The following is a 27,460-nucleotide window of genomic DNA, read 5'->3' as shown; positions in this document are numbered from 1 at the left end:
ATTGCCCAAACAATTCGACTACGATACGGAACATGCTTTGGTACGAACAGGTGTAGAGTATTAGATGTAGTAGCAGGATTAAACACAGTAAGTGACCAGCATCGCCATGTTCTTGAAGGCACCATTTGGATCTATCATGCCAGATGACCCCTAAATAAAGGATGATGCCGATGAGCTGCGCATGATGAGCGGTGAACAGGAATACTGTGTTGCGCTAATCACCGGCATCGCCAAGAGGGTTCCCCCGTGCCCTAAACGTTTGCAACTCAATTCATGGACCATTATTTCAGATGGAGTGACTGCGGAAAGATCTTTCGACGGTCGCGAGGTCCTCAAGGGTGGCTTCCACAGCCAGGACAAGGACTTCAAGGGCATGTTGGACGCACCAAGTTGCCCATGGTACTTCAATATCGGGCTATCAAACCAGCATCTCTGGCAGCACATCCAGGCTTACATAGCTAACACGTGCAAATAAACCTTTGCTATTGCGGCGGCCACCTTGAGGATGACGGCATCATGCATATAAGGCACTCGCAGGCCAAGGGAGCCGACTGGAGGGCCAAGACATTTTCCAATCTGCAAAGCCAAGGTGACAGCTGGTGGCGAACATCAAGTAGAAGAATGGAGATGGAAAGTCAAACCCCCGGGGGGTTGGGGATCGGCCTTGCTCTTCAAGTACATGCGCCATGTTTCCGCATGTATATTTTATTCCCAATACTTATTGCAAGTGTGCATTGAGCAATGCTGGTCGCCAAAACTACAAGCGCCATGAAAATGCAAAAATCTGTATACAAAACCCGCATCAAACACTCTATAATACGGCAACCACAATAACGACCATTTTTGACCCCTAAAATACAGCTATGTGCACGTGAAAAGCTGTTTGAGTAGCAACGGTGCTACCCACCTCGGGCATATACAAGAGTCCAAGATTCTACCTGTCACGCTCTGCACGGCAGCAGGAACAACGTGGCTGTCACGGCTTTGGACATCGACTTGGGGCGCTAGCCAGAGCCCCTGCAGGCCGGGCGGGCAAGAGAGGCAAATCATGTCAAGAGTCGGAACTTAGTCCGTCTCGGTTTGAGCCTCGCTGCGCCTCCTGATGTCCTGGCGGTAGTCATTCGTGTTCCAGTGGCCAGACGTGCGGCCAGACGTGATGGGATTGACTTTCTGGACGTACATGGTGTCAATCTCTTCCAGACTGCGGTCTTTCGACTCAATCACGAAGAAGAAGACAATGACGACGAGGGCGGCGCAACAGCCAGCAAAGACTAGGCCGTAGAGGTAGTCAATCTCGTCGGTGATGAATCGTGTGCTGCAAATCGTCAGCAAGACCGGTTCCTACAAACACATGGGGGCAAGGGTACACCATCTCGACTTACAAAAAGGATATCAGGCTGAAAGTTTGTTAGCGTCAACGTCGTGGAAGTAAAAGGCACGGGGACACCCTGTACTCACAAGTTCCATAGCCAGTTGGAGGCCGTGGCCAGACCCATGCAGGTGCTGCGATAACGAAGGGGGTACAACTCGGCATTGACGGCCCAGACCAAAGGCCCCCAGCTGACGGCAAAAGCCGCAATGGCCAGACACGAGAATGTGACGAGGGCGGAACCGGCCTTGGGTGTGTTCATCGGGTTGTCGTGGTCGAGGGCGAAATGGCCGACAAAGGCGTATACACTGTTGCGCGATTAGTATTCACCCTCTGGACAAGAGTTCAAGAGTGTCTGGCTTACAGGAAACACATCATCATCCACGCGGCGCCAATCATCAGAGTGTTGCGACGGCCGAACCGCTTCGTCACCCACAAGGCAATGATTGTGCAAAAGACATTGACGGATCCGAGAATGATCTGCGTCACATAGCTGTTGCTGATTCCCGTGGCGGCAAAGACGGTGGTGCCAAAGTAGAAGAAGAAGTTGGCACCCGTCAGTTGCTGGCCGGCCTGGAGAACGATGCCAAGAACGGTGCGGTACAGCATGCGCGGCGCCGTAAAGATTTCGCTCAGTCGGAACTGGTCGGCGCTTCGGCTCTCCTCGTGGAGATTGTTCTGGATATCAGCGAGCTGGTGGTTGACGCCCTCGGAGTCGGGCGCGAGGCCGGACAGCTTGGCGATGGCGACGCGCGCGCGGTCAACGCGGCCGCGGCTGCAGTCGTACCGCGGACTCTCGGGCATGAACAAGATGGTGGAACCGAGAATGAGAGCCCAGGCAAAGGACAGGCCGTTGGGGATGCGCCACGAGGAGCTGTCCGTCTTGGCCTCGGTGCCCCAGTTGACCATCTCGGCCGTCCAGATGCCCAGGGTGATGAGGAGCTGGTACGAGGCGACGATGACGCCGCGGATGACGGCGGGAGCACACTCGGACTGGTACATGGGCACGACGACGGACAGGGCGCCGATGCTCACGCCGCTGACCAGTCTCCCGACGGCGAACTGGGCCCAGTGGTACGAGGACGATATCTCGATGATGGTGCCGACGCAGGTGAAGAAGGCGGCGGCCGAAATGGTCAGCCTGCGGCCGATGAGGTCGGCCATTTTGCCCGCAATCAGCGAGCCGATGAGGGCGCCGATGCTGACCAGTCCTACAATAGTGCCTTGCCTAGCAGCGCTGAAGTTGTAGGATCCATCGAGTTGCCGTTCGCCAAATCGCTCCTTGAAGTCCTGCATGAGGAAGAAGCCGGATATCTGACCGCTGCGGCCTGTTAGTGACGGCGCAAAGCATGGACAGGGCGGAGGTGTTTCGTGAGAGACGAGGAGAAGAGCTGGATTCACACAATACAAGGGAAAACTGACCTGATGTATCCAAAAATGAAGCCTCCCAAGCTGGCAACGCCGCCCTGGAAGCAGGCTAAAAAGGTAATCTTTTGCTCGGCCAGCAACGCATCTTTGCGATCCTTTGGTTCTGCGATTTGCTGCTCCCCATTGGTCGCCTCCCCGTGTACCGAATCTCTTTTAGCAGACACCATGATGGCAGCGTGCAAGTAAAGTGTAGAGTGCAGCCCAGTCTTGACGGTGATGGAAGGCGGACCCTAAAGGTAAAAGTGACCTCATGTGTCAAGGCGTCGAGGACAAGTTGCAAAGGCAAAAAAGTCAAGAGGAGAGCACACTAGATACATAGATGCATGTGCCGCCTGCCTCGAGGGCAGATAAGGTTTGCGTGGAAACAAGTCGACGGCATTGAACCCATGTGCTCCGTGCTGCTGCTCGAGCTGTTGTGACGATATCGGGCCGATGCAAACAGTTCAATCCACCCTGTTTAGCTATTTATTCTACAACATGGTCGGCATCGGCCCACTTGGCAACGCTGAACCCTGTCACGGCGGCGCGATTCGTTTTTCTCCGTTTCACGCACCACAGGAATGGGACATGCCGACGGGCGAGACGAAAAAAATTGGACTTGTCCGGAGCGCTAGACGACTCGGGTGGCGACTGCGACGATGGACACGGCCAGACGGAGTCATGTCATAATCCACACTTGCGGCATAATTTGCGGTGCGGTTGACTTGGGATAATGTCCGGGAGAATAGTCCTCCTTTTGGCCCTGCGTCGACATTGTTGGTCCGAGATGCAGCACCCGCGGCTGTCCAAGGACGGCAGACCATTTCAGGAGGCGCCAACGGCATCCATTGGCCAAGAACAACGTCATCGCGTCGATTTATTCGACGTGGCTTGCCGGCACCAACGGGACGAGCCAGGCAGCACGCGGGTGGAGATTGGCAGGGGTCACCAAGCGTCCAATCACGGTTGACGTGTCGGCCTCCTTGTGTCATTTCCGTTGGCTCGGCAAGTCCTCTCAGTGCTCCATTCTGCCAACGAGGCACAACATGAAAGGGCACACGCAGCTTGACCCCGTGACCCGAGCCAAAGTCGACTTCGTCACAGCTTGGGATGCCGCCTGGTCAACAAACCGTCATTCATGCAGCGGTATCCAGAACCCCAATACCAATGCAGCCGCTATTTACACAATGCCATGCAGCACGAGCTAGCACGTTGTGCTCATTTCCCCGTCTGTCTTTGCCCTTCTTTTTGGCCCGGGCTGCATCGGACGGCACGAAATGGCATGCTCCGCGCTTCGCCAGCCGTCGAGTGATTTCAACGTTGGCGTCGATGCCACCCAGGCCACCTACCTAGGCAGATAGCATGCTGGAAAATCGACAATCATCGTGGCATCGAGGCGTCTCGCCATAATAGCATGGATACCACTTTTCAAGTCAAGTGCTGTTTCCGCAAGAGAGGTGGCCAAAGGCCTCCGCCCGGTCCGCCCGGTCCATATAAAGTGGCTATATCGGCCGACGTACGCCCGGCTCTGTCAAGTTGAGAACCTCTCGCGCATGTACATCATCTATTGTGCAAACATGTCATCTCCTCGGGTGGCCAAGTAAACAACGGACAACTTTGCTGTCGAGCCGAGCGAACCGTTGTATATACATATTTTTTCGGCCACGTGCTGAGCCATTTATGGCATGGCACTTTATCCGCCGCATGAATCAAATTGCTCTCTGCATTTTTCTCTCAGAGGACCAGACATTACCAGGGCAGCATTACTCAGCGGAACTCCGGTGACCATCTTGAAAGAATGTCAAGGCTGGGCTTGTATCGACGTAGCCGTCTTGGAACAACAGCACATGTCCTTTGCACTCGGACGGTAGTGTGAAACAAATATAATTCGCAGTACACCATCGCCCGTCTTGGAACCCTTGGCGATACTGCCCACTTTCGGTCCACAGAGCCAGCACATCCTAGCTTGTCCGAGTTGACACCGACATTGACGTCTGCAGAGTAGCTCCGCATCAGCTGCCACTCACCGTCGGTCTGGCACGTAGCAGCAAGGTCGTGTAATGCGTTTTTCGCACTCAATCCAGTCCATCATTTCTAGTAGCCCGGTACCGTACGGCAGCGGGTTGGCGCGGAACCATAGCTCCGGGCCGGCATGGGTTTCTTTCGCCTTGTGGAAATTGGAAATGTCTACATTGAGATATTTTGCTTCCCAGATGCACCATGATCAAATATAGTGTGAATCAAAGGCCGAAACTGGTCGAATATTTCCTATAACCGTGCGATACACTTCCCTGCAGATGGCCAAGGTTCTGTTGAACAGTTGCATTGGCTGGCATACCCTGCAGCGATAGCCTCATGTCGATGCACCATTCAGCGGCTCTGCTGCGTTGCCACGAGCATCGATTGATGTAGGTAATACCAGACCCCGCCATCCGTCAAGACGTCTGGTGTTCATGTTCTGAATTTGCGGCCACTTGGGTACCGGTTTGACGCCTGCACAGTCGGCCTCTGTCTCTCCAAGAACTCGTGGAGAATTTTAGCGTCTTGCCACATCCGCTATTGATCTTGAGGCTGCCGGGAGTGGCAAGTGACATACGTCCACAAATGTGAAATGTGCAGGGGCTCTGGGCCACATGAACACCTGGAAGGAAAGAAGCCCTTTCTCTCCGATAATAATTGATTACTAGTGTAAATGCAGAGGCCTTTGTCGTAAACATTTGTTGACAAAAAGCGGCGTCTCATGATAACCCGCCCGGGCCTAATGACATCATGAGCTGTCCATACTTGTTGCATAGGTGTACCAAAGACCTCTCGTCCTGCCGACATGAAGAAAGCAGCTCATCTGCGTATTGGCTACATGACCGAACCGAAAAACTGACCAAGTCCATCGTCGTATATATTTCATCGTCTCGTGGCACCGTGTAGCTGGGTATGCTGCCATGTTGCAGCCCATGGATGAGTCCGACTCGGCGGTTGTTGTGGCCAAGTTGCAGGCACGCTCGACATATTTTGGAAACACCAAACGTCTTGCTACGTGCTCGCCATTGGCCATCCCAGCGACATTCTCACCGTGGAGAATGCTCTTTCGCAGCGCCAGCGCCTTATTTTACTTGGGCGTACGCTTCCAGGGCATCGTGCAGTCGACCAAACACACCACCGTGCCAGCGTCGCACATCCTCCCACTCCGGCTTGGGCAAAGTCGCTTGTGCCATGCGTAGCCATGCGCCGACGATGAAATCCGCGTAGCTGGCCTGCTGCCCCAGCAGAAAAGGCCCGTCGGTATTCTCAAGGAACAACTTGGATAGGTCGCCCAGCATGCCCCGAAAGGATTCCGTGAGCTTCTCGCGCGCCCCACCAGTCAAGGTGAAGTCATCCCAAGAGCTGACGCCGGCCCGGCGGACAAATTCGGCCTTTGTTTCGTCAGCGGTGGCGGGATCAAGAGGCAGGCCCTCCACCATTAGCGGGGTGTGGGTGGTAAAGGCCGCATCAACATTTGTGTTAAAGCGGAGGTACTCGGCAAAGCCACCATCTGGACGCTCCGACAGTGGCACCGGGAAGGCGACGCTCTGGTTAAAGGTGTAGTCGAGGGTCTGGGCGGGAAGCAAATCGCCGCCGCCCGAGTCGGGATACGTGCGCTGCAGGTAGACGGCAATGTCGAAGGAGTCACCGACCGTGGCACCGGTGGCAGCATCCTGGATCACAGGGAGGGTGTAGAAATCCGTGCCGTCGGCGAATTTGCGACCGGCCGACTGCCCAAGGTCACGACGTACTTTTGCGATGTCGGGCATGCGTACCCACGAAGTCGAGTAGGAGACGCCCTTGAAGTTGAGCGCAAATCGGGTCTTCCATGGGTTCGGTGAACAGCACGTCTCCGCTACAGGGGGTCGATGGGCGATATCGTAGAAGACAATGGCGCCCGTTGAGGCGGGCGGCGTCGCCATGGCAAATGATAGGTACCCAACTGTGAGTGCCCCAACAAGGTGTCTGGTCAATGTATTGTGGCAGAAGGGACAGGCCGAGTGATTGTGCTCGTTGCGTGATGCAAGGAATGCTCACGGGAGAATCTGAGTGGCTGAGACGGAAAAAGTTTGGCCCGGCAGTTGGTCTCCAGGGTAGGTTGAGCACGTGCGGCAAGTCCTCGGAGGCTCATCAGACCAGACATCAACTGACCCCTCTCACATATTCTCGGCTTCACAGCCTGCAATGTTGTAGCTAGCTCAGTTAAGATAGTTCAATGCAGATACGATCCGTCAGCTGCCTTCCCTTCACACCAGCCTCACACATGGGAGTTTTGCAACAGTGCACCCTGTCGGCCTCTTTCCCTGCTTCCCTGGTGTACTAGCAACGCAGGATGGAAAACTTGCTTGTAGCTGACATGCAGTGCACCTCGGCTCGCCTTTCTGAACATATCCTCGACAGTTTGTCAAATGTATAGGATTCAACACTGACAAAGGAAGCTCTTCCCATTCACATTGGCACTATGGCGCCGCGGAAGATTATCATAGACACCGATCCGGTACACCACTTATTCCATTGCCTTCGACAAGCGCAGTGAACTGACTGACTCGTATAGGGAGTCGATGACATCCTGGCAATGCTGCTGGCTTTTTCAGCACTACCAGAGGAGCTTCAAGTGTTACTCATTTCTGTGACATATGGCAACATTGACCTCGAAAACTGTTTACGCAATGTCATCTCACTATTCCACCATGTGGAAAAGGAGATCGCGTGGCGAGAAAGCGTTGGAAGGAGCTCCGGATTCAAAACTCTACGGAAATCGAGGCCTGTAGTTGCCGTGGGCCCTGACCGTCCGCTCGCTGATGACACGTTAATGGCTGATTTCTTTTGTAAGTTAACGTGCTGCATGAGCTGGACGTGAAGCTGATATTGGTGACAGGTGGTCAAGATATGCTTCGTGGATTCTACTCGAGCGTATGTCCACACTTGAGGGTGAAGCAAAGTATTGACTAATTTGGGTAGCATCCACATCGAAAGCCCGCCGAGACGTGGCAGCGCCTCTTGAAAGTGGCAGAAAAGTCGTCTGCTCCTGAGCAGGGTGAAATAGCCAGACAGATGAACAAAACAGCCTCTCTATTCACACAATCTCAAAAACCTGCACATTTAGAGATTTTGAAATTATTACGCGACAACGAACCCAACAGCATTACGATCGTGGCAATCGGTCCCATGACGAACCTCGCCCTTGCTGCAGCGGAAGATGCGGAAACATTCTTGAAAGTCAAGGAGATCGTGGTCATGGGCGGCCACATCGACCAAGCCAGCAACGCAGGTTATCAATCTTTCTCACATCTACAGCAGGCTTCGAACATAGACGAGCCTCCTTTCAGGCTCATCAAACAAGCGCCAGGTCCTATTAGAGATTTGCTGAACATTCGAAATCAAATGACGCCTGTTGCAGAATTCAATACCTTTGCAGACTCTGTGGCGGCGGCACGAGTATATGCTCTCACATCACCGGAACCGCACACCACGATGCCTGTAGTGCCACCGACACCTCTGGGTCAGAAAGAGGCAGCACCCCCTCCATCGTTCCTCTCCTCTTACCCAGACAATCTTTCAAAGCGGTTGACCATCACATTGTTTCCACTGGACATCACTGAGAAGCATGTGCTCACTCGTGGCGAATTTGAGGCATTTCTTCAGCCACAGCTGGCTGCAAAGTCGCCTTTGGCAGCATGGGTTTCAGCGTTTATGAACGCTACCTTTGAGAAAGTCGAATCTCTTCATCCAGAGGTCTCCAGAGACGCCGTGGGAATGCAACTCCATGATCCGCTGACGATATGGTACTGCATGGATGATGACAACCCCAAATGGAAGATTATTGAGGGTGAAGATTTGAGGGTGGAGACTACAGGCCAGTGGACAAGAGGAATGTTTGTGACTGACAGGGGAAATCGAAAGCGAAAGGACAACTACGGCAGTAGTGAAGCATCTGGGGATACTAATAGCTCGTTGACAGGAGGGACTGGCAATCGACTCAATCGGTGTGTCGGATCCCCTGGACAGGATGTTTTCGGTCAATTACTGCTCAAACGAGTATTTGGCAGCTGAGCGGTAAGATGTTAGCGATACTTGTAGTAAAGTTTAAGCTATAGGAGGTGGAAGGAGTTGGTATTATGGAGGACGAGAAACAGGCTTAGACGCTTCATACTGCTCTAACACCTGAGCTGGGCACGTAGTACAGAACAAGGCTTCCATTCGCCATGGTCGTTGTTCGCCTTGCATTTCCCAAGATGACCAGATTTGCCAGAATATTCTTGTATTTCCAAGGGCGACGCCTCGTGGGAATAAAAGGAAGGAAGCCGCCGGATTCTTAGTTGAAACCAAGGCCCAATTGAACAAAGATGTACGTAAATCCCAACTTCGCCCAGAATTGTGTATTGTGGCAAGGGCCTAGTATTTAGGGGCTTAGAACAAGGTTCCTATTCAGCTAACACTTTGCTTTGATATCAAAGGTCCTTAATTTTCCATAAAGCCCCGAGGGCAGAAGACCTTTATTTATATTAAGAGGCGGTAAGGGACCTTGCCCTAGGTCTCCTGATCAGAGCCCTTGTGTAACTATCGTCGGGTTCAAGGTTCGGCCCCTGCCTTCATGGCAACGTGTCATCCGTGTAACATGTACCATGAGGGTCAATCAGTCTCGACTTGGACCCTTGTGAAAAAACAAGACAAGAAAATAGAACGTGGTGTTACAGCTAGACGCCCGAATCCTCTTGCTCTATACTTGCGATTCTCTGATACGCGTTCCAATTTGTGCACACATTATCCACGTCGGTCGAGTTTGTAATGGCCGCGATTTCGCCTTGCCTCTCGATAAACTGCAACGCGAATCCCTCGGAAGTGTGCCACCCAATGTGACAGTGCATTAGCCAAACTCCCGGATTGTCCGTCTGCCACGCCAGCACGAGATATCCCGACGCGGGCAGCATTGCCGTATCGCGCCGCGCAGGATTGTCCGTGTTGAGAGCAACAGTGTCCGACGAGTACGTGCCCGACCCTTGGGCGAGGACGAAAAAGTCGTGTCCGTGTAGATGGATCGGGTGAGGCACTCCTATGGCAGTCTCTATGACGAGGTATACCCACTGGTCTGCGTCGCTGAGCTGTATGACGGCATCGTCAGTCTCATAGCTTGTTGTGCCGTTCAGCACAGACTGCAGCGTCGGATTCGCCCAGTCGACGAGCATCGTTGTGCTGTTGAGATACCACTTGAACAGTCCGGCACTATTGGTGCCTACTGTTGCCTCCTCGAGGTCATTCCAATTTGCATCCGACACCGACTTGCTGACGTAGGGTGCCAGATTGGCTGTTTCGTCGTCGCAGCCGTCTGTATAATTGTATCCCGTTGTCGTGGGCGTTGCAGGACTGTCGCCGTAGTATACGATACCTCGGATGTTGTCGGAACTGTCGTTGTCGGAACAGGCGGCCTGGGGAATTGCACGCATCCAAAAGTTGTCGGCTATGGATGCTTGGTCGGCCGTCACGATGACATCGTATCGTTGGGCTATAAAGTAAATTACCTTGTATCCACTTTATTGTTTGAATATCCGGTGTATACAGTCAAACAAACTTGTGGAGTACTCACCGATTCCGATATTCAACACCGTGGCTGTAAAGGGCTGAATTGGTACGAGATCTGCCGCAATCACCGTCATTGTGTGATTGTCAATGGAAAATTTCCAGTGTGTATCAATTGCCGCGTTGAGGAGTCTCAGGCGGTAAGACCGTCCCGAGGTAAACGATACATTGAAACGAGTCCCTGTTTGGGAAGAGCTGTCGTCAGATCCGTAGACATTGGTGCCGTTGATCAGCCCGTTGCCGAGCGTGGGTGGTCCGGCCGTTTGGGCCACGGAGTACAATTCATCCACCGTTTGGTGGTCCCAGTCGTTTAGAAAGACCATTCCGAGGTCTTCATCGTAGTTTGAACTGGCGGGTCCATTAATGATGATGCCCCCAAACACTCCTTCCCAGGCCTGGAGGCCAATATGTGAGTGATACCAAGAAGTGCCGTACTGCGTGGCCTTCCAAGTGTACGTGGTTGATTGGTTGACGGCAAGAGGGCATTGGGTAATGGATACCACTCCGTCATTTTCATTGGTATAATTTTGGCGTATACCATGAAAGTGAATGCTTGTACCGTTGAGGGAGGTTGTTAGAGAGTTGCTAACATGCACAACCACAGTGTCCCCCCAATCAGCAAACAGGGTTGGTCCGGGAATGCTGCCATTGACAGCAATAGCAGGCCGAGAGAAGCCGTCAGGAGCTACAACAACATCTGTCAACTCTAGCCAGTACTCCCTGGTGACCGAAGTATCAACAACAGTGGTGGAATAGTCGGTTGCCACGGAGTAGTCACACCACTGCATGCGGTCGCCTGCGCTGTTTCCGGCACAAGCCGCCGCCGTGACGACTTTGGCGGCCGTTCCTAGCAAAATAACCAAATATTGAATCATTGTTAAAGATTGTGATATAGATGTTGAGTGCGTAGGAAGATGAGGGACCAGAGGCAAATTTATCTTTGCCATAAACAATGGTTTGGTATACGGCTTCTATCTACAGTAACGTATCCTAGAGGCTAGGCTAGTCCATATACAAGACCGAAAAATGACCGACAAATTCAATAGTTTGTCACTTTGGAAAACCTTATTTCTGTTATCATAAACCTCAATAACTGCCGAGAAGCATCCCCTTGCTCGTCTAGGGCCACGTAAGCCCAAGCCGCGTAACCAGTCAGTAATAACGTGACGATCAGAACCTGTGCATCTATTCATAATCACACTTCATGTGCTATCAAGCTAATAACCTTCATACCTAGTATTAGTATTATGGCGTTAATTTTGTACATGCAATCTCGGTGCCCACATCCCGGTGGATAGTCTGCCTGTTTATTACGCGTCCGGTTGTGCATATTAGCCACTCACCGAAGGCCGAAAGCTATTTGTAGCTTCAATAGAAAATTTATAATCGGCATAGATCGGCTACTATGACAATAAACTTTCAAGGGGTAGCAGAATGCCAAGCTAGGCTAACGGCGCTTGGAGCGGCTGACAATACGACATGGCTCTGTGCTGGGCGATGACACGCCGCGTCAGCGGCATGAGACATGGTGGACACGTCACTGCTGGGTTCAAATTGCCGCTTACTTGAGCGAACAGACTTTGCGCTCGGATATAAAAGCATCATAAGTATCTGCTTGGAAGAAGCAATGGTGACCGGAGCCATTGCGTTCACTTCATTCATCCCAGGCAATAAGTTCTGCTAGACAAGTTATTATCAAGTTTCTTTCCATCATGATCTCATCGTATTTGTTGGCCTCGATTACCCTTTTGTTTCTATGCAGTACAAAAGGGGAATTGATGAGCAGACAGAGCTCTACGGAGCCATTTCAGATGTATGCCTACGGTCCTGGCATTGGTGGGCTTTCAATTTTCTCCTCTGGTGGTAAATAGCAACCAATCCTCGTGCTATATGCTTCAACTGACTTGAAATACAGGCAATGCCTTTGTTGGAGACTACCAAAGCACGAATCAGTCACAGGCTGCTCCGGTTATAAGTACATTGTCTCGTTATCAGTTTCACACAAACGCCCGTAGCTTACATTATTCTAGTTACCCCTGTTAATACAGGGGGTGATGGCGGATCTTGGGTGGCGACCCCTAATACTACTCGTCCTGTCAATTCCACCGATCCTCCAACGTGGTCGAGCCGCGAATTTGCCATTCCCGGACCTGATTCGGCATCGAATCAAGTGGGTTTTGTAACAGCGGCAAACGATACCTCCAATGCAATTACCTCGGGCTTTAGTTTTTATGGAAACGTTATATTATTGACGACTGGAGATGGAACATGGGAGTCGCTTTGGGCTGCGGTTCCAACTGCTATAGACGATGTGTATTTGCTGCAGTGGAACGTGACGGATGATGAGGACAGCAACCAAGTGCCATTGACATTGAAGAGAATCCCCCCTTCCAACTCACCAAACTAGGGAGCACTTTGGTGCGCTACACCTCCATTCGGCATTGACTGAGCTATTATCAACGAGCACGCCGTGGCGCTCAACTCGAATGTGAGGAAGAGAGAAAGTTTGGACCAAGGAATGCGTTTTCAACAAATACATTTTAGTATATTTGCTAGTCGAATTCGTCATGAGCATCTTCGTCGGGGCTTGGGCCTGACGTTGTAGCTGGGGTTGGGTTGGGATGCGGCTTTGGGATCGTAGCTAGATGCCAGCCCGTACATCTAGCTTATCAAATTGGTGTATTGTGCTCCCGTTTCTCTTCTCAAACTGTAGGTCTCATAAGGGAAATGTGTTACAAGTAACAGGTTTAATGTATTATATTCAAAAGGCTCTAAGAAAAAGAAAGCTATTAGCTACGTACAACCAGGCATTGTGGCCTTTATAGTTGGAGTTGATACCCTGGGTGACCCCTATTACGGGCCGCTCACGTGCACGGCTCGCGGCGCCGGAGTAGAACAACATTAATCTAACCAATCAGGGTGGTTACATATGTCCAGGCCGGGGCCAATTGGTCCGACCGAACAACGCCACGTCACGGGCCAATAATTATCACAACACAAACCATTGTGCAGAAAAACACGGGTAAGGAAAGGATGTTCGTAAGCTGCGCCCTTTGCCGTGATATTCGTTGTGTTTCATGAGTCTGCATCCACAAACATTTGATCAAACAAACTTCTCCCTTTGTAGTCTCGTGATTGAACCACCACACCACTGCTCAAACATCTTTGATACAATGGGTTTCTGCATCATGGGCTAGGGCTTTTGTTTTGGCAACAAAGGGCTGCAAGGGGCGTGAATGAGCACAATCCTGGTCATACAATGATGCAAGATGTGCTGCAGATTAAAGAGCAGCCTTTTAAGCCTCCTGCTGCACAAAGATTATGCGCTCATTCCGAAGCAATTCTCTGACCGTCCGTTGACGAACCCTTAGAAAGTCATGATTTCTTTGACCAAATACCTCTATGCACGCCTAGGAATTGTTTCAGCGCCTTATCTTTTGTTTCCCTTTGAGTAATTTGTTTTCTGGATTTTAGGTCCCATGACACCTTTGTGCCTCGCGAAGAGGAGGGACGCTTGATGCATTGCAGTGGGACATAAAAGACACGCCAGTGCCCCAAGGTGTAAAAAATTGAAGAAAACAATTCATCACACTTTCTCACCTATTTGATATCTTGCCTATTCTCACTTCCAACGTATTGACAGTATTCACAAAATGGGCAACTGTTCCAGCAAAAGCAATGCCGACGACGAGGAAACTCGGCCACTACGACCTGCAACAATGTCGGAGTACGTTTTTTTATTAAAACACGGAGAAGTATTCATAGTTCTAGTGCTAATGAACAAAAATTTCTTAAAGACGTGCACCAATTGCCAACAACGTTTGCCAGGTACAGCGAAGTGGAGCGGTGAGAAAAAACGAGGTTCAACGGCGTGAGACAGGAAAAGAACCCAGCCCTCTCAATTCGCCTGCCCCTTCTGTCTGTTCTTCAACTAGCTTGCCAGGTACGGACGGGAATAGAATTACTCCCGCGCACATGAGGCAATGGACTATGCAGCGAGTAGTGCCAAGAAGCGGTTGCCAACCATTCGACGGAGCTGACATGGGGGATTGGCTGGCCGGACAGCCAAGCCTCGACAAGTCAGTAAGCCCACCAGCCTCTCCCGCGTCTGATACATGAAGCAACGCTAGAGGGACTTTCAAGGGCCCTATACCGAATAACGTGGTTTGCCAAGGCTGTAAGTACATCTTTATAGGCCAGAGAGCAATATAGTAAAGCTTCAATGTTACTAAATTTAAAGTAGGGATCCTTTTACACCTTCTTTTCCGAATTTTGAACCAAGTGTAATATTTTCATGTATATTGTCATCTGTTAGTGGAATAACTTCCCTTCACCGAGTCAGTTATTCACCAGATAGAGAGTCGTAATACAGATCTATCCTTGTCTTGGGCACATTCTTAGACTTGTGCTCGACGATGGTATTCACAGCCTTAATCAGCGTATTCTCCAAGGAAGTAAACCCATGCTTCTGGCCCATCCTCTGTAGAACCCGAACACTGCGCTTATTATCCACGTCGCCAGCATCCACGGCCTCTTCATTGACCGACTTCAGCATAATCTTTCCGGGGAATTGCCTGTGCAAGATTTCGAGAATCTGAACCCATGAGTATGTCCCTGCAAATGCAAATAGACGCTCGTTATTCACATCATCGAGTGTCAACGCGCCTAGGTGCAACAGTGCTGTATCCTCGACATCAACGTACCACTGCGGTGGCAAAATTGACGGCGCGGCAGGATAGCCCTTGACGACGGCATCGATCACGGCCGAGGTGCTGCGATAGCCCATGTTTTCCGGCGAAATCGCTATGCCAAAGTTTACATTGGGCACAACCGTATTGAAGGAGAAGGGTGGCTTGTTTTTCTGCACCCATGCAAAGGATTCCTGCTCGCCGCGCGCCTTGGAGGCGCCGTAGAGCATGATGCCGTGCCAACGGGGGTTGCCCTTGCCATCCCAAGGTTTGGCTGTTTGTTCCATGGCTTCGGTATTCCAGGTAGATGAGTCGATTCTGTACGGCACGCCAGTTTTGGGAACAGCGCATGCGGCAAGAGACGACGTAATCACAACACTCTTCACCGTAGGTTCCTTTGCTGCTGTCTCGAGCAACAATAGGTTGGACTGGATAGTTTGGTCGATGATGCTTTGGTTTTCTGGATTCATATCCATATTCATGGCCATGTGAGCAACGCCATCCACCCCTTTCAGGGCCTCATCGAAGGCACCTGGAGAATGAATGTCCGCAACCTCAACAAGTTCGAATTTGGGACCAAAGTACGTTTTCATCCAGACGTTTGATGCGACGGAGCGAACAGTGCCACGAACCTGGTACCCGCGCTGCAAGAAAACTTGGATAGCAACGCTAGCAATATAGCCATTGGCGCCTGTGACGAGAAGGAGACCTCCGGGCGGAACTGAAGTCATTGCAGGTATTGAAATGTGTTTTGAATAAGAGGATTTGAAACTAAGTGTAGAGATGAGGAACCTGAGAGATGGGGTGGACATGCTGCTTTATATAGACAAGACGATGGACATTGTCCACAGACGCCGACGCTCTGGTGTATCAGTCCCTTCTGGTTTATTAGACTGGTTCGTTTTCCCGATTAGGAAACGAGGGCTGATGAGTGTCAGCCTAGCCATGGTGGTACAACTTGTCTCCACTTAATGACTTCAATTCCCTTCTCATCCTCCAACCTGGCTGCAAACCCGCATCCTCACACATGTCCCTCAGTCCCGAGGTATATGCAATGCCCGACACCTCAGCGGCCACCGTTTTTGCCAACACCGTACTGGTGTCTTGGGAAGCGGGCCAAGTTCCCACACTGCAGACCATTGGTGTTCCAGACCAGCCACGCAAGAAGCGCGCCCATTGCAAAAGCCGGCGTGGGTGCCTGGCATGCAAGCGTCGCAGAGTCAAGGTGCGTTACTACAGTGTACGTCTAACGGCTGCCTGTTTCAATCTAACAATATTGAACCTAGTGTGACGAACGTCTCCCATGCTCCAGCTGTGTCAAGCGGAATATCCAATGCGTGCAGCCTTTGCACCAACGTGACATTTCCCCGGCCATCTCCGCGACCAGGGCTGGCATTGAGATAGACCCAAACCCCCAGATTAGTCTATTGCATCTCGAGCTATTCAATCACTGGGATAAGGAAACCCGGTCGACGCTTACGTTTCCTCAAGTCTGGACCGTCGTCACGCAACGAGCTTTTCATGTACGCCTGAGTCCTCACTTACCCACGGAAACAGGCCCTATATTAATATGCCGCAGGAAGATTTCATCATGTCTGCCATTCTAAGTGTTGCTGGTATGCACCTCGCAACCCTTTGTCCGCAGAGCAGCAAATACTCTCACGCAGCAATGCAACTAATGGCCAAGGCGATACGGCTCTTTCGCCAAAATCTATCTCGCCCCTTCACCAAAGACCACTGCGAGGCGCTTATGGGAACGGCCCTTCTCATAAACTACATGTCGTGGGTCGACCTGGGATTCTTGGACGGCGGAACAACTGCCGGCTCGGATACTTTGAATCTCGTCCAGGACCAGTTATTCTTCCTCAGCTCTGGTATTCTTCAGGTTTGGTTTCAAGCCATGCCCATCTTTATTGACGAGGGAAGCGTCTTTACTGAGATTGTATATCAGAACCCAAGACTCGATATTGAAGATGCCCTCGTCAGAATCGGCGAGGACCCAGCTCGCTTCGTAGAGCCATTCATGACAATCTGGGATGATCCTCACTACCAGACCTTGAGTTGCAAAACTACAGAAACCGTTCATTCTGGGGCTACATTCTATGCTTGGCGTCTTCTTCTTGGTTTACAATCTGAACTTACATGTCGGAATTCCTTGCCGCCAGCATCAGCGTCAACAGCACAGGGACATGGTGAAAAGCAGAAATTAAGATCTCTCAGAGATACAGTCACAAGAATTACCACCAAGGATGTCTGTGCCAGCCATCTGGATACTTCTGTCGCACCATCATCGCAATCGGATCGCTCCGCATTCGAAAGAGTTATCCGCTGCATGTCGCCTCTCTTGTGCTGCGCGTCTCTGAACTCGACGGCGGATTCGGCAGCACATGCTAGCACCAAGGCTCTCGAAGCGAATATTGAGCAATTGTTCTATGGGTTTCCGATTCTGTGCTGCGGACCCTTTGCTAGGTTAATTGCGACAGGAGATTCGCGGGCCCTCGTCTTTCTTTTCCACTTTTATCACGCCGCACGAAGATTGCTGGCGCCTAAAAGGTGCTGGTGGGCATCTGTGAGAAGCTCCGTCATGGAGGAGCTTATACTCAAGGAGCTAGACTGCCGTGGGCTTGATGTATCTCTGCACATGGAGTAGTACACATAGCCTCGAGACTCTTCACAGAAACTGTATAGCTGCCTGTCTGGGTGTCATTGACCTAATTTCAGTAGGGGCTGTTCCATGTTGAGTGCCGTGAGATGATTCCTGTACACTCAAGTGCTGTTACTAGCGCGTCGGCTAAGCAATCGGATTGTAGCTCAATCAATGGCAAGCCGTTACTCACAGCCTCCATTTCTAGGTAATTGTATGGATCTGCAGCCATGGTGCTTAGCACCGTCTGTATACTGTCCCTGGCAACTCACCCATCGTCAGTCAGTGCAAAGTCGTCTCGACATTACATGCTTTTACTTATCTTGGGGTCCCTGATCCCCGAGTTTTTCAAATGTTTGTCGCCAAAACGAGGGCTGAGCTCAATGACGCATAAGAAATCGACGACATATGGACCTTGACACGGGGCCTAGGCCATATTTTCCATGAGCGACGGGACTTCTCTTTCATAAGGATTCGGCCCTTGCCTGAAAAGTGGCACACCGGACTTTAATAGTAATATTAGTTAGTTAGACATAAAGTCTAATCAATTATGGTGGTTAAGCCAGAATTGGAACCTGCTCACCGAAGTATCATCACAAGCTGCTCCCACCTCTTGCCATGTGCCAGTCAACCACTTTGTTAGGGACACCCAGAATCACAATACCGCTGGTGATATGGTACAAGGGAGGAGTCACAATATGCCACCCGAGTCGATGTGGAAGTCACAAGTGAAACAGAGATGATCGCGGCGTACAAGTGCTTAGAGATTACTAAAGCTGAAGGAGTATAGCATTGAGATGAGGCGTATCGCCAAACCTACTGGAATACGCTTTACGGGATTACTTTACAGACAATCACTCGGGTGATTGGGGTGACGCAAGATATATCCATTACCCTCAAACCTACGGGTTCAATAGGATCCGGCACAAACGATGTCCTATCAATTCTGCATTAGCCAGAATACGGAGGAGCTACAAAAAAATAGGGCAGTTATGTTCGTATCGACTGCACGTCTTGCTCTTGCCTTGACATAGCACAGTCACGAACACGTACTTGGACAGTTGGCGCCAGCTTCAAGCGCATGATAGAATACATGTACTTTTCCTTCTGGGCATACGGTAACTCTGGCTCAATTCCATGCCTTGAACGAATATTAGTCAGTTGGATTCTGTGTAGAAGCATATAGACTGCCTATGTTTGTCGTATCGATAGCTCCCGAGAGAAAAGAGGTAGCTGCATCTACTAGCGTTTCTCTTATCCGTGAGACTATTGAGCGCGTCGGGTTCTAACGCATTGCTAGCACATGACACTAGTAGATGTTGTATTGAGGCCAAGGCAAGTACTTATGCACATGTATCTGCACAAGGTTAGAATAATGCATGTTTCCCGCATTTTAGTTCAACATATCGCATCCCGTGTAGCGACATGATGTTCGTGGAGCAACATAGTCCGCGTATAATTGAAAGATGGTTGGTATATTTTTCTTTTCATCTGAAGTTTGCATGATTGACACGAACCAAGCATACTCTATGCCAACAGAATGGGCTATAATTTAGCCAAGATATAGCAATTTTAGCAGGGTCATCTATAAGCGAATGGATTCCGTAATACAGAATTTGGCTTACGAAATAAACGTGGCACGATGCCAAGCTATTGATATTAATACTAGTACTGGCTATACCCGCGAGCACCTCGCGTCACGCGAGGCGGATTTCCAATATCTCTTCGGCTACGAGAAAAGGGCGGCCTGGCCAGGGTCCACGCAGTCAAGTGATTAGCTAGACGGATAAGAAAAGGTTCCTGCCCGGAGTATAGAGGTCTTACTATTGGTATTATAGGTCCATTTGTACGTAAGCTTAAGTACTTTATGTCTTGTTACCCCAGCAGCGGCTAAAGCCTATACATACTTGAATCCCCACAAGTATTTCCGCAGTATAAGACGCGATTATTATAGGGAATAGAAAAGCATCAAATGCAATTTATTCGACATTATACAGCATTTCATGTCAGGTTTAGACAGGGAATACAATCCTAATAAGAGGTTTTGTGTCACTATCTTACGTTTGACTTGAGACTTTATCGCAAATGTGATATGTCACTTTATTATATACGTAGCTTGTGAAGATTGGCAGCAAATATATCGAAATACATATATATACACAAAGTCACGGTTCCCCTAGGTCAAGATATCAGTTCAATACAACTTGTGACATCTCCATCTCATTTATCAATTCCTTTTTTCTTTCTTTTTTTTTTTTTCCAAAAATGAAGGCCATAATTTGGTGCCTTAGCATGGCCACGATGGCGGCGTGGTCATTCGCTCGCCCTCTTGTCATTGACAAGGCGACCTTTGAGCGACATGGCGGCGATGTCAACAACGTGGCGATTAGTATCAAGACGCACAATGAAGAGTTACGTGCCTCTAGCTACGAAACACCCTGGCTTGTCGTTGGCCGCATAAGTGGCTGCACCGCAACATGGCTTGGCGAGAAAGACGATTGGACTTATGTACTTACTGCGGCACACTGCGTCGCGTATCAAGGCACCGAAACGGCCATAAGCAAGACCTTTACCGCACCTGGAGGGCAAGTCATTGCATCAGGCAAAGGTACCGTGTACGTACCACGGCAACGGGTCAAAAAGCCAAAGGGTATGGGGGGTGCTTCTACCGACATCGCCATCCTCAAGTTGCCCACTCGCAACCCGATGGTCGACAAGGACGGCAGGTCGTTAGAGCGGCCAATCCTCAACGACGCGCTAGACGAGAAAGGCAGAGATGTCATCTTTGTTGGTTACGGAAGCTGGGGCGTCGGCTTGAACGGCAAAGGCGCGTACGGACCATCGCAGGGCGAGCGGCGGCTGTACGGGCGCAGCCGCATCGACAGCATTTTCGAACTCGAACATGGAATCGCAGCGAGCTACAAGCCCGTAGGGCCATCGCCATTCTGGGCGCGGACGGCCCCGGGCGACAGTGGTTCTGCTTGGTGGCAGATCCGCGAGGGCAAGCCAGTGATTATCGCGACAACCAACGGTGGCCGCCCAACCGAAGCGACTGGCGCGCGCGTGTCAAAATATGCCGCCTGGATCAAGTCCATCTACCCGGAGGCGCGAATCTTGTCAGCCGAGAAGCCCCAAGGTTGCATTGTTAGTCTGCATACAAAAGCGCGGTATTGCATGTCTGCCGGCACGACGCCCGAGCATTCTCTGCCATGGTGGATATACGAGCATGAAATCTACGTGGATGCTGCGCCAGGCACCGCAGTGATGCTATCAGACTTTGACAATCTTTCGTATAACCGAATCGCAACTTTTGTCGGGACAGTCGAAAACGAAAGGCTCAAGTCGGTCAAGGCAGCCAACGGGAAGCACCTCGACTTCTCGCGGCCGCACTCGATGCGCGTGGTGAAGGATACAACCCCAGTCGGCTGCATCACGAGCCTGACAACCAGCGCAAGCTATTGCTTGCCTCCCGAGCAGCAGTCGGAGGGCTCGCTGCCGTCCTGGATCTACGCGCATGACGTGCAGGTTGAAGCCGCGCCGGGAACCGCAGTCATACTATCGGACTCTGATAACCTCCCGCAGGACCGCCTCGGAACGTTTACCGGATTCGTTCAGAACTGGGACTTGACCAAGGTGAGGGCCCTGAATGGGGAAGATTTGGACTTTTCGCGGCCAAAGTCGATGCGGGTCATCCGGCAATGAACTTAACTTGCGGGTCTTTGTGGCCATGTTTAAGGTTAGCTTGTTGTAACGGCACGCGGGAGCAAACGAGATCAAATGGGACTTGATGAAAGCCATAGTCGACGAGATGAGCAACAGATATTTCCGAGGGGGGCCATTGATATGGCCGTGGTTATACTATAGCGGGATATCACGGGCCCGAAGCTAGATTGCGAGTTCGCTTTAGCTTGATAAATTAATTCAAGCTGTTACATTAGTGAATGCTTTGGAAGACTAGTGATTGGTTAGCTGAAAGACGAACGGAACGGCCAAAGTAGAATGCAAATGGCTGATTACGACTTATGAACCTGACGACTTGGCTGTTACGCGGAGGGCACGTTGCCATCAAGGCATGGCCCGTACCTTGAGCCTGACGATGGTTACACAAGGGAAGAGGATTTTCATCATGTTGTGGACTCATGCTCAACCATGGGTGCAGACTTTAAAACTAAATCGGGATCTGTACACGACAATACTGTTGTTGAGTCAAAGAGGCTAAATCTGAATATTCGTGAGGCTTTCATTGAGGGGTTGGGAGGTCCGGGAGGCCTGAAGGTCGTGATATTTGCTTTTTCCAAGGTTCCAGATTAGGGCTAGGACGAGGGTTATCACAGGGGTCCCCAGAGGCTCGGTCAGGGTATAAAAGGGCCAATTTCCCGGATTTTCAGGTCATCCTTCTCAGACCTTCATCCATGATAAAAATCACCAATTTGACTCGACCATTTTATATGCAACTTTCCACTGCCCGAATTGTTGTTGATAACTCAACAACTGTACGCCCAAGGTAGCATAATGAGTGCTGTATTTTATTCCTCCGTATGTTTGCGCATCTGTGGTAGCAGCAGCAACATTCGACCAGACGCGTGGTTGTAAGATGCTCCGGCCACAAGAGTAGGTAGCCACGAACCCTACATTTCAATAAAGAAAAAGTATTTTCCTACATTTTGGGTTCCCTAAGCATTAACGTATCGTCATGAATCCTTGGACAATCGAAGCATAGCACCGATTTTAATGAGCTAATTGCATCATCTCTACGAGAGCCTCGGCCACATGTGTCGCAAATTGCAAATCATTAACATGTCCCGGCTCTTCCACCACCTTGATTCCCGTCTGTGCTAAATTGGCCTTGATTGTGTCAAACAGGGCAGCGTCGGCGGCTTCATCGTAAAAGGGGCCGCCGGGAACAGCCAGCATGCTCACACCACCTTTAGGAATCCAAACCTGGGTCAAGGCGGTGTTTTTTGACGCTTTCAACTTGTTGCAAATAAACTCTGCAATGGACTTGCAGTCGCTCTCGGATGATCGAACCAATGTCACTATGGGGTTGTGCTCTACCTGCCTTCGATGCTGGTATTTGGCCGGCACCGAGGCCTTTGGGCCAAAGTTGGCCATGTCCAAGGCGCCGAGTGATACGATGTTGGGAATTCCCGCTTCTATAGCGGCGTCGAGTCTCTCGTCCCCAGCAGACATTTGCCCCCCCATTATGAAATCGCAAATCTCGGTAGTTGTGAGATCGATCACAGCATCTATTTGGCCATTGCGAATGAGGCGCTCCATGGCCCTCCCCCCGTGGCCCGTCGCGTGAAAGACGTACGTTTCAATCGGAAAGCGGGATTCCAAAAACCTTCTTATGGCATCTACCCCGGGTGTCGTGACCCCAAACATGGTGATGGCGACTCGCTTCTTGGCGGGCGATTCCCGTGGTCGCTGCTCTCTTCGCATCGAGTACGAAGACGCGGCTCCAGCGATGGCGGCGGCGGCGTTGGCCAAAATGTCGCGGAGTACTTGATTCAGACCGGCAACATCGACGACAGAGTACATCAAGGTGATGTCGGTCTCGCCGATGATGGGACCCGTATCGCCACTGGCAATCGTCGACACGATGAGCTTGGGGAATCCGATGGGAAGCGCTTGGCGCATCACGGCCGAAGCCAAGGCCGTGCCGCCAGATCCTCCTGCCGAGATGACGCCATCGATGGAGCCCTTGGTGAACATGTCCTGTATCAACTTGGTTGTGCAGTCGGATACCGTTTCAATAAACTGCCCGCGTGTTCGCTCAGTGTCCGCGGCCCCTCCCGCGTCCTTGAGCAGCATGTCCGATACGCAGACGTCGACGGCATCGTGGGCGACGGGCTTGCGACCGACGTCTATCAGGAGGGTCTTGACCTGGGGATATTTACCAATCTCGTCGCGAAGAAACAGCAGCTCGGCCAACTTGGTGTCACAAGTCCCGACAATGGCAACGGTCGCCGCCATCCTGCTGGTTGAAGCCGTCGGTTTTATTCTCCGAAATGTTGGCTTTGCTCGTGGGCAACTCGGTGGCTCTCACACGCAGTCGCATCAACTCTCATTGTGGCAATTTGGCAAAGAGCTTCAAACAGACATCATCAATCGCAACTGCCCCACAAAATGCGGGGGACCGGCGCATCCGATCTGCCCACGAGTTGTCAATGTGTCGACATGGATACATCATGGCGAGCTGGAGGCATCTCAAGAGCAGAGGACTCATTTGGAGCTTCAATTTTATATATTCATTCAACCGATTCTTCCTGCTGAAATAGCCGACACACCGCACGCAAATTCACCAAGCCAGTTCGTCTGGTGTAATCTCACACCGTCAAAATGCCGCCACCCACAAGCAGAAGGGAAATCCTGGCCCGTCTTCGGTCACAAATACAGCAAGGCAAGCCCATAGTAGGCGCGGGAGCCGGCATTGGACTCTCAGCAAAGTTCATCGAAGAAGGAGGCGGCGACTTGATCATTATATACAATAGCGGCCGTTTCAGAATGGCTGGTCGGGGATCCTTGGCCGGCCTCATGCCGTACGGAAATGCAAACGACGTCGTCCTCGACATGGTAAGACGCAAGTCTTGAGGCTCCCCGGAAACTGTCCGTTTCTAACAGAACAAACACTAGGCCAATGAAGTGCTGCCAATCGTCAAATCTACCCCCGTCATCGCCGGTGTTTGTGGTACAGACCCGCTGAGAAACATGACCTTCTTTTTAAAACAGTTGCACGACATGGGCTTTTCAGGTGTCCAGAATTTTCCCACCGTGGGACTCATCGACGGCCAGTTTCGCGCCAATCTGGAGGAGACGGGCATGTCGTACGACCTGGAAGTCGACATGATTGCCATGGCTCACAAAATGGGCCTGCTTACGACTCCTTACGTCTTCAACCCGCGAGAAAGTGAAAAGATGACTCGCGCGGGAGCCGATGTGTTGGTCGCCCACATGGGCTTGACAACGAGTGGCTCAATCGGCGCCACCTCGGGCAAGACCATGGATGAATGCGTAACTCTGATTCAGGAGATTCGTGATGCGGCCGTTGCTATTAACCCTGACGTTATAGTCTTGTGTCATGGAGGACCAATTGCTAGTCCAGACGACGCGCAGTATGTTTTGAGCCGTACCACAGGGATTCATGGCTTCTACGGCGCAAGCTCAATGGAGAGATTGCCGGTTGAGACGGCTATTGCGGATATCACGAGGGATTTCAAGAAGATTCGGACGTAGGGTGGCCTACCTGTGCTGCCTCGCGCGTGCTTCTGGGGAAAAATAGGGAATCAAGTTGGTTGTAAAGAGCTATCTTGCTTCTTTTCTTTTCTTCCCTGAGACTCTATTCAGTACAACCTGCAGATCCAGATAATCTGCACTTGCTTATTTGGTCGCGTCTACACTCAGGGCAATGGAGGTGTTTACCAACCGGGAATGGAGAAGGAATAACACGAAAAGTTTACTTTTCAGCATTTATATCTGATAGATCTGCGCCTAGTCTCCCAAGGAACCGTGTCAAGAACGTCATCTCCCTCACCCACCCTCAAAAGTATGTAAACCAAGATATCCAAATCGTCTTAACTTTTCTCTCAAGTTGTAGACTTGACAGCACATATTTCTTCCCCCTAGGCATAATCGTGATTCTCTACACAGCTCAAGTCTTTGAGATACAGTCCAAGTGAAGGAGGGGCATAATGACTTCGCAATTTCGTTACAACTACGGCTCGCTAAAGATGACATGATATGCAATATCTTGCAAGGCGTGAAATATTCATCTTTGACCTGAAAAATGCACATTTACACGCTGGAATAATACCAGGAACCATGCGCCCAGTCTAAACCCAACACGTTGTCTACGATGACGCAAATTCTTCCAGATGTCCCTTGCCTTACCTTCAACGTCCCTTTAGGACTATATATGCCAATTTGCAAACTAGACTGGGCAATAAAAACGCCGACTACGTGGGTCCGGGGGACACGCCGGATTGCTGGTATTATTACGGCATGTGGGAACTTGTCCTTGCTACAGGGAGAAAGCGTTTAACCGTGACAAGTTTCAAGAACAAGAAGTAACGTTACCAACAGGGCAATAGGAGAAAGATGCAAAGCCGAATTAGGAGAACCTCGTTCTATCAACCTTCCCAAGTAAGCAGGTGGCGCTGGAAAAGAGTGGTGGGACCATCCGAAAGGGCTTGCGGAGTTATTCCATGTCAGGAACGAGTCTGGTCTGGTCCTTTGAAGGCGTAGTCGATACAAGCCATGTGTTACGCTTGTCCCCGGACTCCCCGCCATTGCCGTGAGAGGACAGGGGATGTCGAGTCGAGTCCCAATGGAACGGACCATGGCTGCGCCCGGCAGTGTGGGGGAGTTTGGGGTTGAATTTGGGGTCAATCTGGTACGAAATTCCATGTCCTGCTTGGGGACGCAATGGAGCTTGTGGGCAGCAGTTACGGTAGCATTCGGCCGTGGACACACAGCCATTGTCTGCCGTCATGGGTGTTGAAATCCGTCAAGTCTCACAATCGCCTATTGGACAACTCCCGGGGAGAAGGAAGAGGCAGGATGGGCGGGTCAACATGATGCCTGATAAGGGGTATTTGCCCACGTTGCACAAATCATGTTGTGGGAATTGGTGCGACCTTGTTGTGCAATGCAAGTAAATTCTGCCCATATCAGTCATGTGTTGCTTGCGCGTTGGTGCAAGCCACGATGCAGGACGAGGCACATGGAAGAGGAGGCACCAGTTGACCCTTCTTTGCGTCTCTTCCCTCGGTCCATTATGCCAGGCGCGCACGCGACATGGGGCGAGCAAAGCTGCGTGTTGTTTGTTTACAGCGAGGCGGGCGCAGTCATAGTATATTGATCCAAACTAGTGCGCATGTCTCAACCATCTCCAGACACGGCGCCGCAGGTTTTATTCTTTTCTCGCTCCCGCCAACGTGCATGTTATGCTTCATAGTCAGTCAAGTTTCGAGTTATTTTTACATTGTGGAATGCCTGCGCCAAAACCCTACCGGGGAGTAGCAGTGTACGTACTGCAGCGTCATGCTCGCGCCGTCGCGTGGCTGGTCATTCTCAGCTGGATGAATACCAAGTGACCAAACGTGTGGAGTCAATCAACATGACATCTGGAAGCTCTTACTCGGCCTCGGTTCTTCCTACAGCCTTGTGCTGCCTCTTTCTGGCCTCTGTTGCTCAACACATGGATTTTTCATGTGTCGACGAATTTGGGTAAAGCAGCAAACCAATCGACCATGGACTGCCAGAGTTGACCATTGTTGCCAACAAGGATTGCCGTCCCGGCACAACGTAGTCTGTCGCGTGAACGACCAGCCGACTTGACGGGTCAATACACATTACACATTCCATCTAAAACATGGTACCCCCAAATGCACAATCCTACGCACGGCGTCAATCGCATGGTTATGCCGGAGCCGCGCTCACCACCATGTGCATTGGGAGGCAGCAAGTAACATTGCTTGCCTTGACCAACAGCAGTCCTCACGTGGCACCATCACCTGGTGTATGCGACCAGATGGATATCCTCATGGAAGCGTCCAACGTCACATACACCTTCCCAGAATATCGTGATTCCCAAAGTGGATAAGTGGCTTCTAATCCATCAAAGGACATGTACCATCTTGGTCATTCGCAAGTCTTCGGTCAAGATATATAGGTGCGTCTCTTCACCCTTCATCAATGAGAAGGGGAGCGGTCAAACTAGCCGATCCTGTTCTCTCTTCTTTACTCCGTTACCCA

At 51.0% G+C, this 27,460-nt stretch overlaps 10 protein-coding genes across 10 annotated transcripts; 5 read left to right on the top strand and 5 right to left on the bottom strand.

Moving 5' to 3' along the window:
• Positions 1–1,065: 1,065 nt before the first annotated feature.
• Positions 1,066–2,964, bottom strand: MAA_00993 (hexose transporter-like protein; the record flags this gene model as incomplete). Its single annotated transcript, XM_007818991.1, has 5 exons — positions 1,066–1,315; positions 1,383–1,397; positions 1,459–1,677; positions 1,734–2,690; positions 2,792–2,964. 5 exons carry the CDS (start codon positions 2,962–2,964, stop codon positions 1,066–1,068), a joined length of 1,614 nt encoding a protein of 537 aa, XP_007817182.1.
• Positions 2,965–5,877: 2,913 nt separating this feature from the next.
• On the bottom strand, positions 5,878–6,717 carry MAA_00992 (Glutathione S-transferase/chloride channel; the record flags this gene model as incomplete). The annotated part of the gene is made up of 1 exon (XM_007818990.1): positions 5,878–6,717. One exon carries the CDS (start codon positions 6,715–6,717, stop codon positions 5,878–5,880), a length of 840 nt encoding a protein of 279 aa, XP_007817181.1.
• A 539-nt stretch (positions 6,718–7,256) lies between these two features.
• MAA_00991 (DNA glycosylase) lies at positions 7,257–8,848 on the top strand (the record flags this gene model as incomplete). Its single annotated transcript, XM_007818989.1, has 4 exons — positions 7,257–7,292; positions 7,350–7,623; positions 7,674–7,708; positions 7,757–8,848. The coding sequence occupies 4 exons, from the start codon at positions 7,257–7,259 to the stop codon at positions 8,846–8,848; spliced, it is 1,437 nt and encodes a 478-aa protein (XP_007817180.1).
• A 644-nt stretch (positions 8,849–9,492) lies between these two features.
• Positions 9,493–11,247, bottom strand: MAA_00990 (Lcc4; the record flags this gene model as incomplete). Its single annotated transcript, XM_007818988.1, has 2 exons — positions 9,493–10,298; positions 10,380–11,247. 2 exons carry the CDS (start codon positions 11,245–11,247, stop codon positions 9,493–9,495), a joined length of 1,674 nt encoding a protein of 557 aa, XP_007817179.1.
• Positions 11,248–12,084: 837 nt separating this feature from the next.
• On the top strand, positions 12,085–12,779 carry MAA_00989 (uncharacterized protein; the record flags this gene model as incomplete). The annotated part of the gene is made up of 3 exons (XM_007818987.1): positions 12,085–12,235; positions 12,288–12,347; positions 12,403–12,779. The coding sequence occupies 3 exons, from the start codon at positions 12,085–12,087 to the stop codon at positions 12,777–12,779; spliced, it is 588 nt and encodes a 195-aa protein (XP_007817178.1).
• Positions 12,780–14,714: 1,935 nt separating this feature from the next.
• Positions 14,715–15,791, bottom strand: MAA_00988 (NAD dependent epimerase/dehydratase family protein; the record flags this gene model as incomplete). Its single annotated transcript, XM_007818986.1, has 1 exon — positions 14,715–15,791. The coding sequence occupies one exon, from the start codon at positions 15,789–15,791 to the stop codon at positions 14,715–14,717; it is 1,077 nt and encodes a 358-aa protein (XP_007817177.1).
• A 296-nt stretch (positions 15,792–16,087) lies between these two features.
• Positions 16,088–17,710, top strand: MAA_00987 (C6 transcription factor; the record flags this gene model as incomplete). The annotated part of the gene is made up of 3 exons (XM_007818985.2): positions 16,088–16,285; positions 16,347–16,583; positions 16,640–17,710. 3 exons carry the CDS (start codon positions 16,088–16,090, stop codon positions 17,708–17,710), a joined length of 1,506 nt encoding a protein of 501 aa, XP_007817176.2.
• A 2,295-nt stretch (positions 17,711–20,005) lies between these two features.
• Positions 20,006–21,406, top strand: MAA_00986 (peptidase S1 and S6, chymotrypsin/Hap; the record flags this gene model as incomplete). The annotated part of the gene is made up of 1 exon (XM_007818984.1): positions 20,006–21,406. One exon carries the CDS (start codon positions 20,006–20,008, stop codon positions 21,404–21,406), a length of 1,401 nt encoding a protein of 466 aa, XP_007817175.1.
• Positions 21,407–22,432: 1,026 nt separating this feature from the next.
• On the bottom strand, positions 22,433–23,680 carry MAA_00985 (putative protein family UPF0261; the record flags this gene model as incomplete). The annotated part of the gene is made up of 1 exon (XM_007818983.1): positions 22,433–23,680. One exon carries the CDS (start codon positions 23,678–23,680, stop codon positions 22,433–22,435), a length of 1,248 nt encoding a protein of 415 aa, XP_007817174.1.
• Positions 23,681–24,046: 366 nt separating this feature from the next.
• MAA_00984 (uncharacterized protein) lies at positions 24,047–24,940 on the top strand (the record flags this gene model as incomplete). Its single annotated transcript, XM_007818982.1, has 2 exons — positions 24,047–24,280; positions 24,341–24,940. The coding sequence occupies 2 exons, from the start codon at positions 24,047–24,049 to the stop codon at positions 24,938–24,940; spliced, it is 834 nt and encodes a 277-aa protein (XP_007817173.1).
• Positions 24,941–27,460: the final 2,520 nt, after the last annotated feature.

The sequence above is a fragment of the Metarhizium robertsii genome (assembly GCF_000187425.2).
Source record: "Metarhizium robertsii ARSEF 23 chromosome Unknown MAA_Scf_8, whole genome shotgun sequence".
NCBI lineage: Eukaryota > Fungi > Ascomycota > Sordariomycetes > Hypocreales > Clavicipitaceae > Metarhizium > Metarhizium robertsii.
Note: the sequence above shows the minus strand (reverse complement) of the source record. Positions and strands in the feature narration are given on the sequence as shown.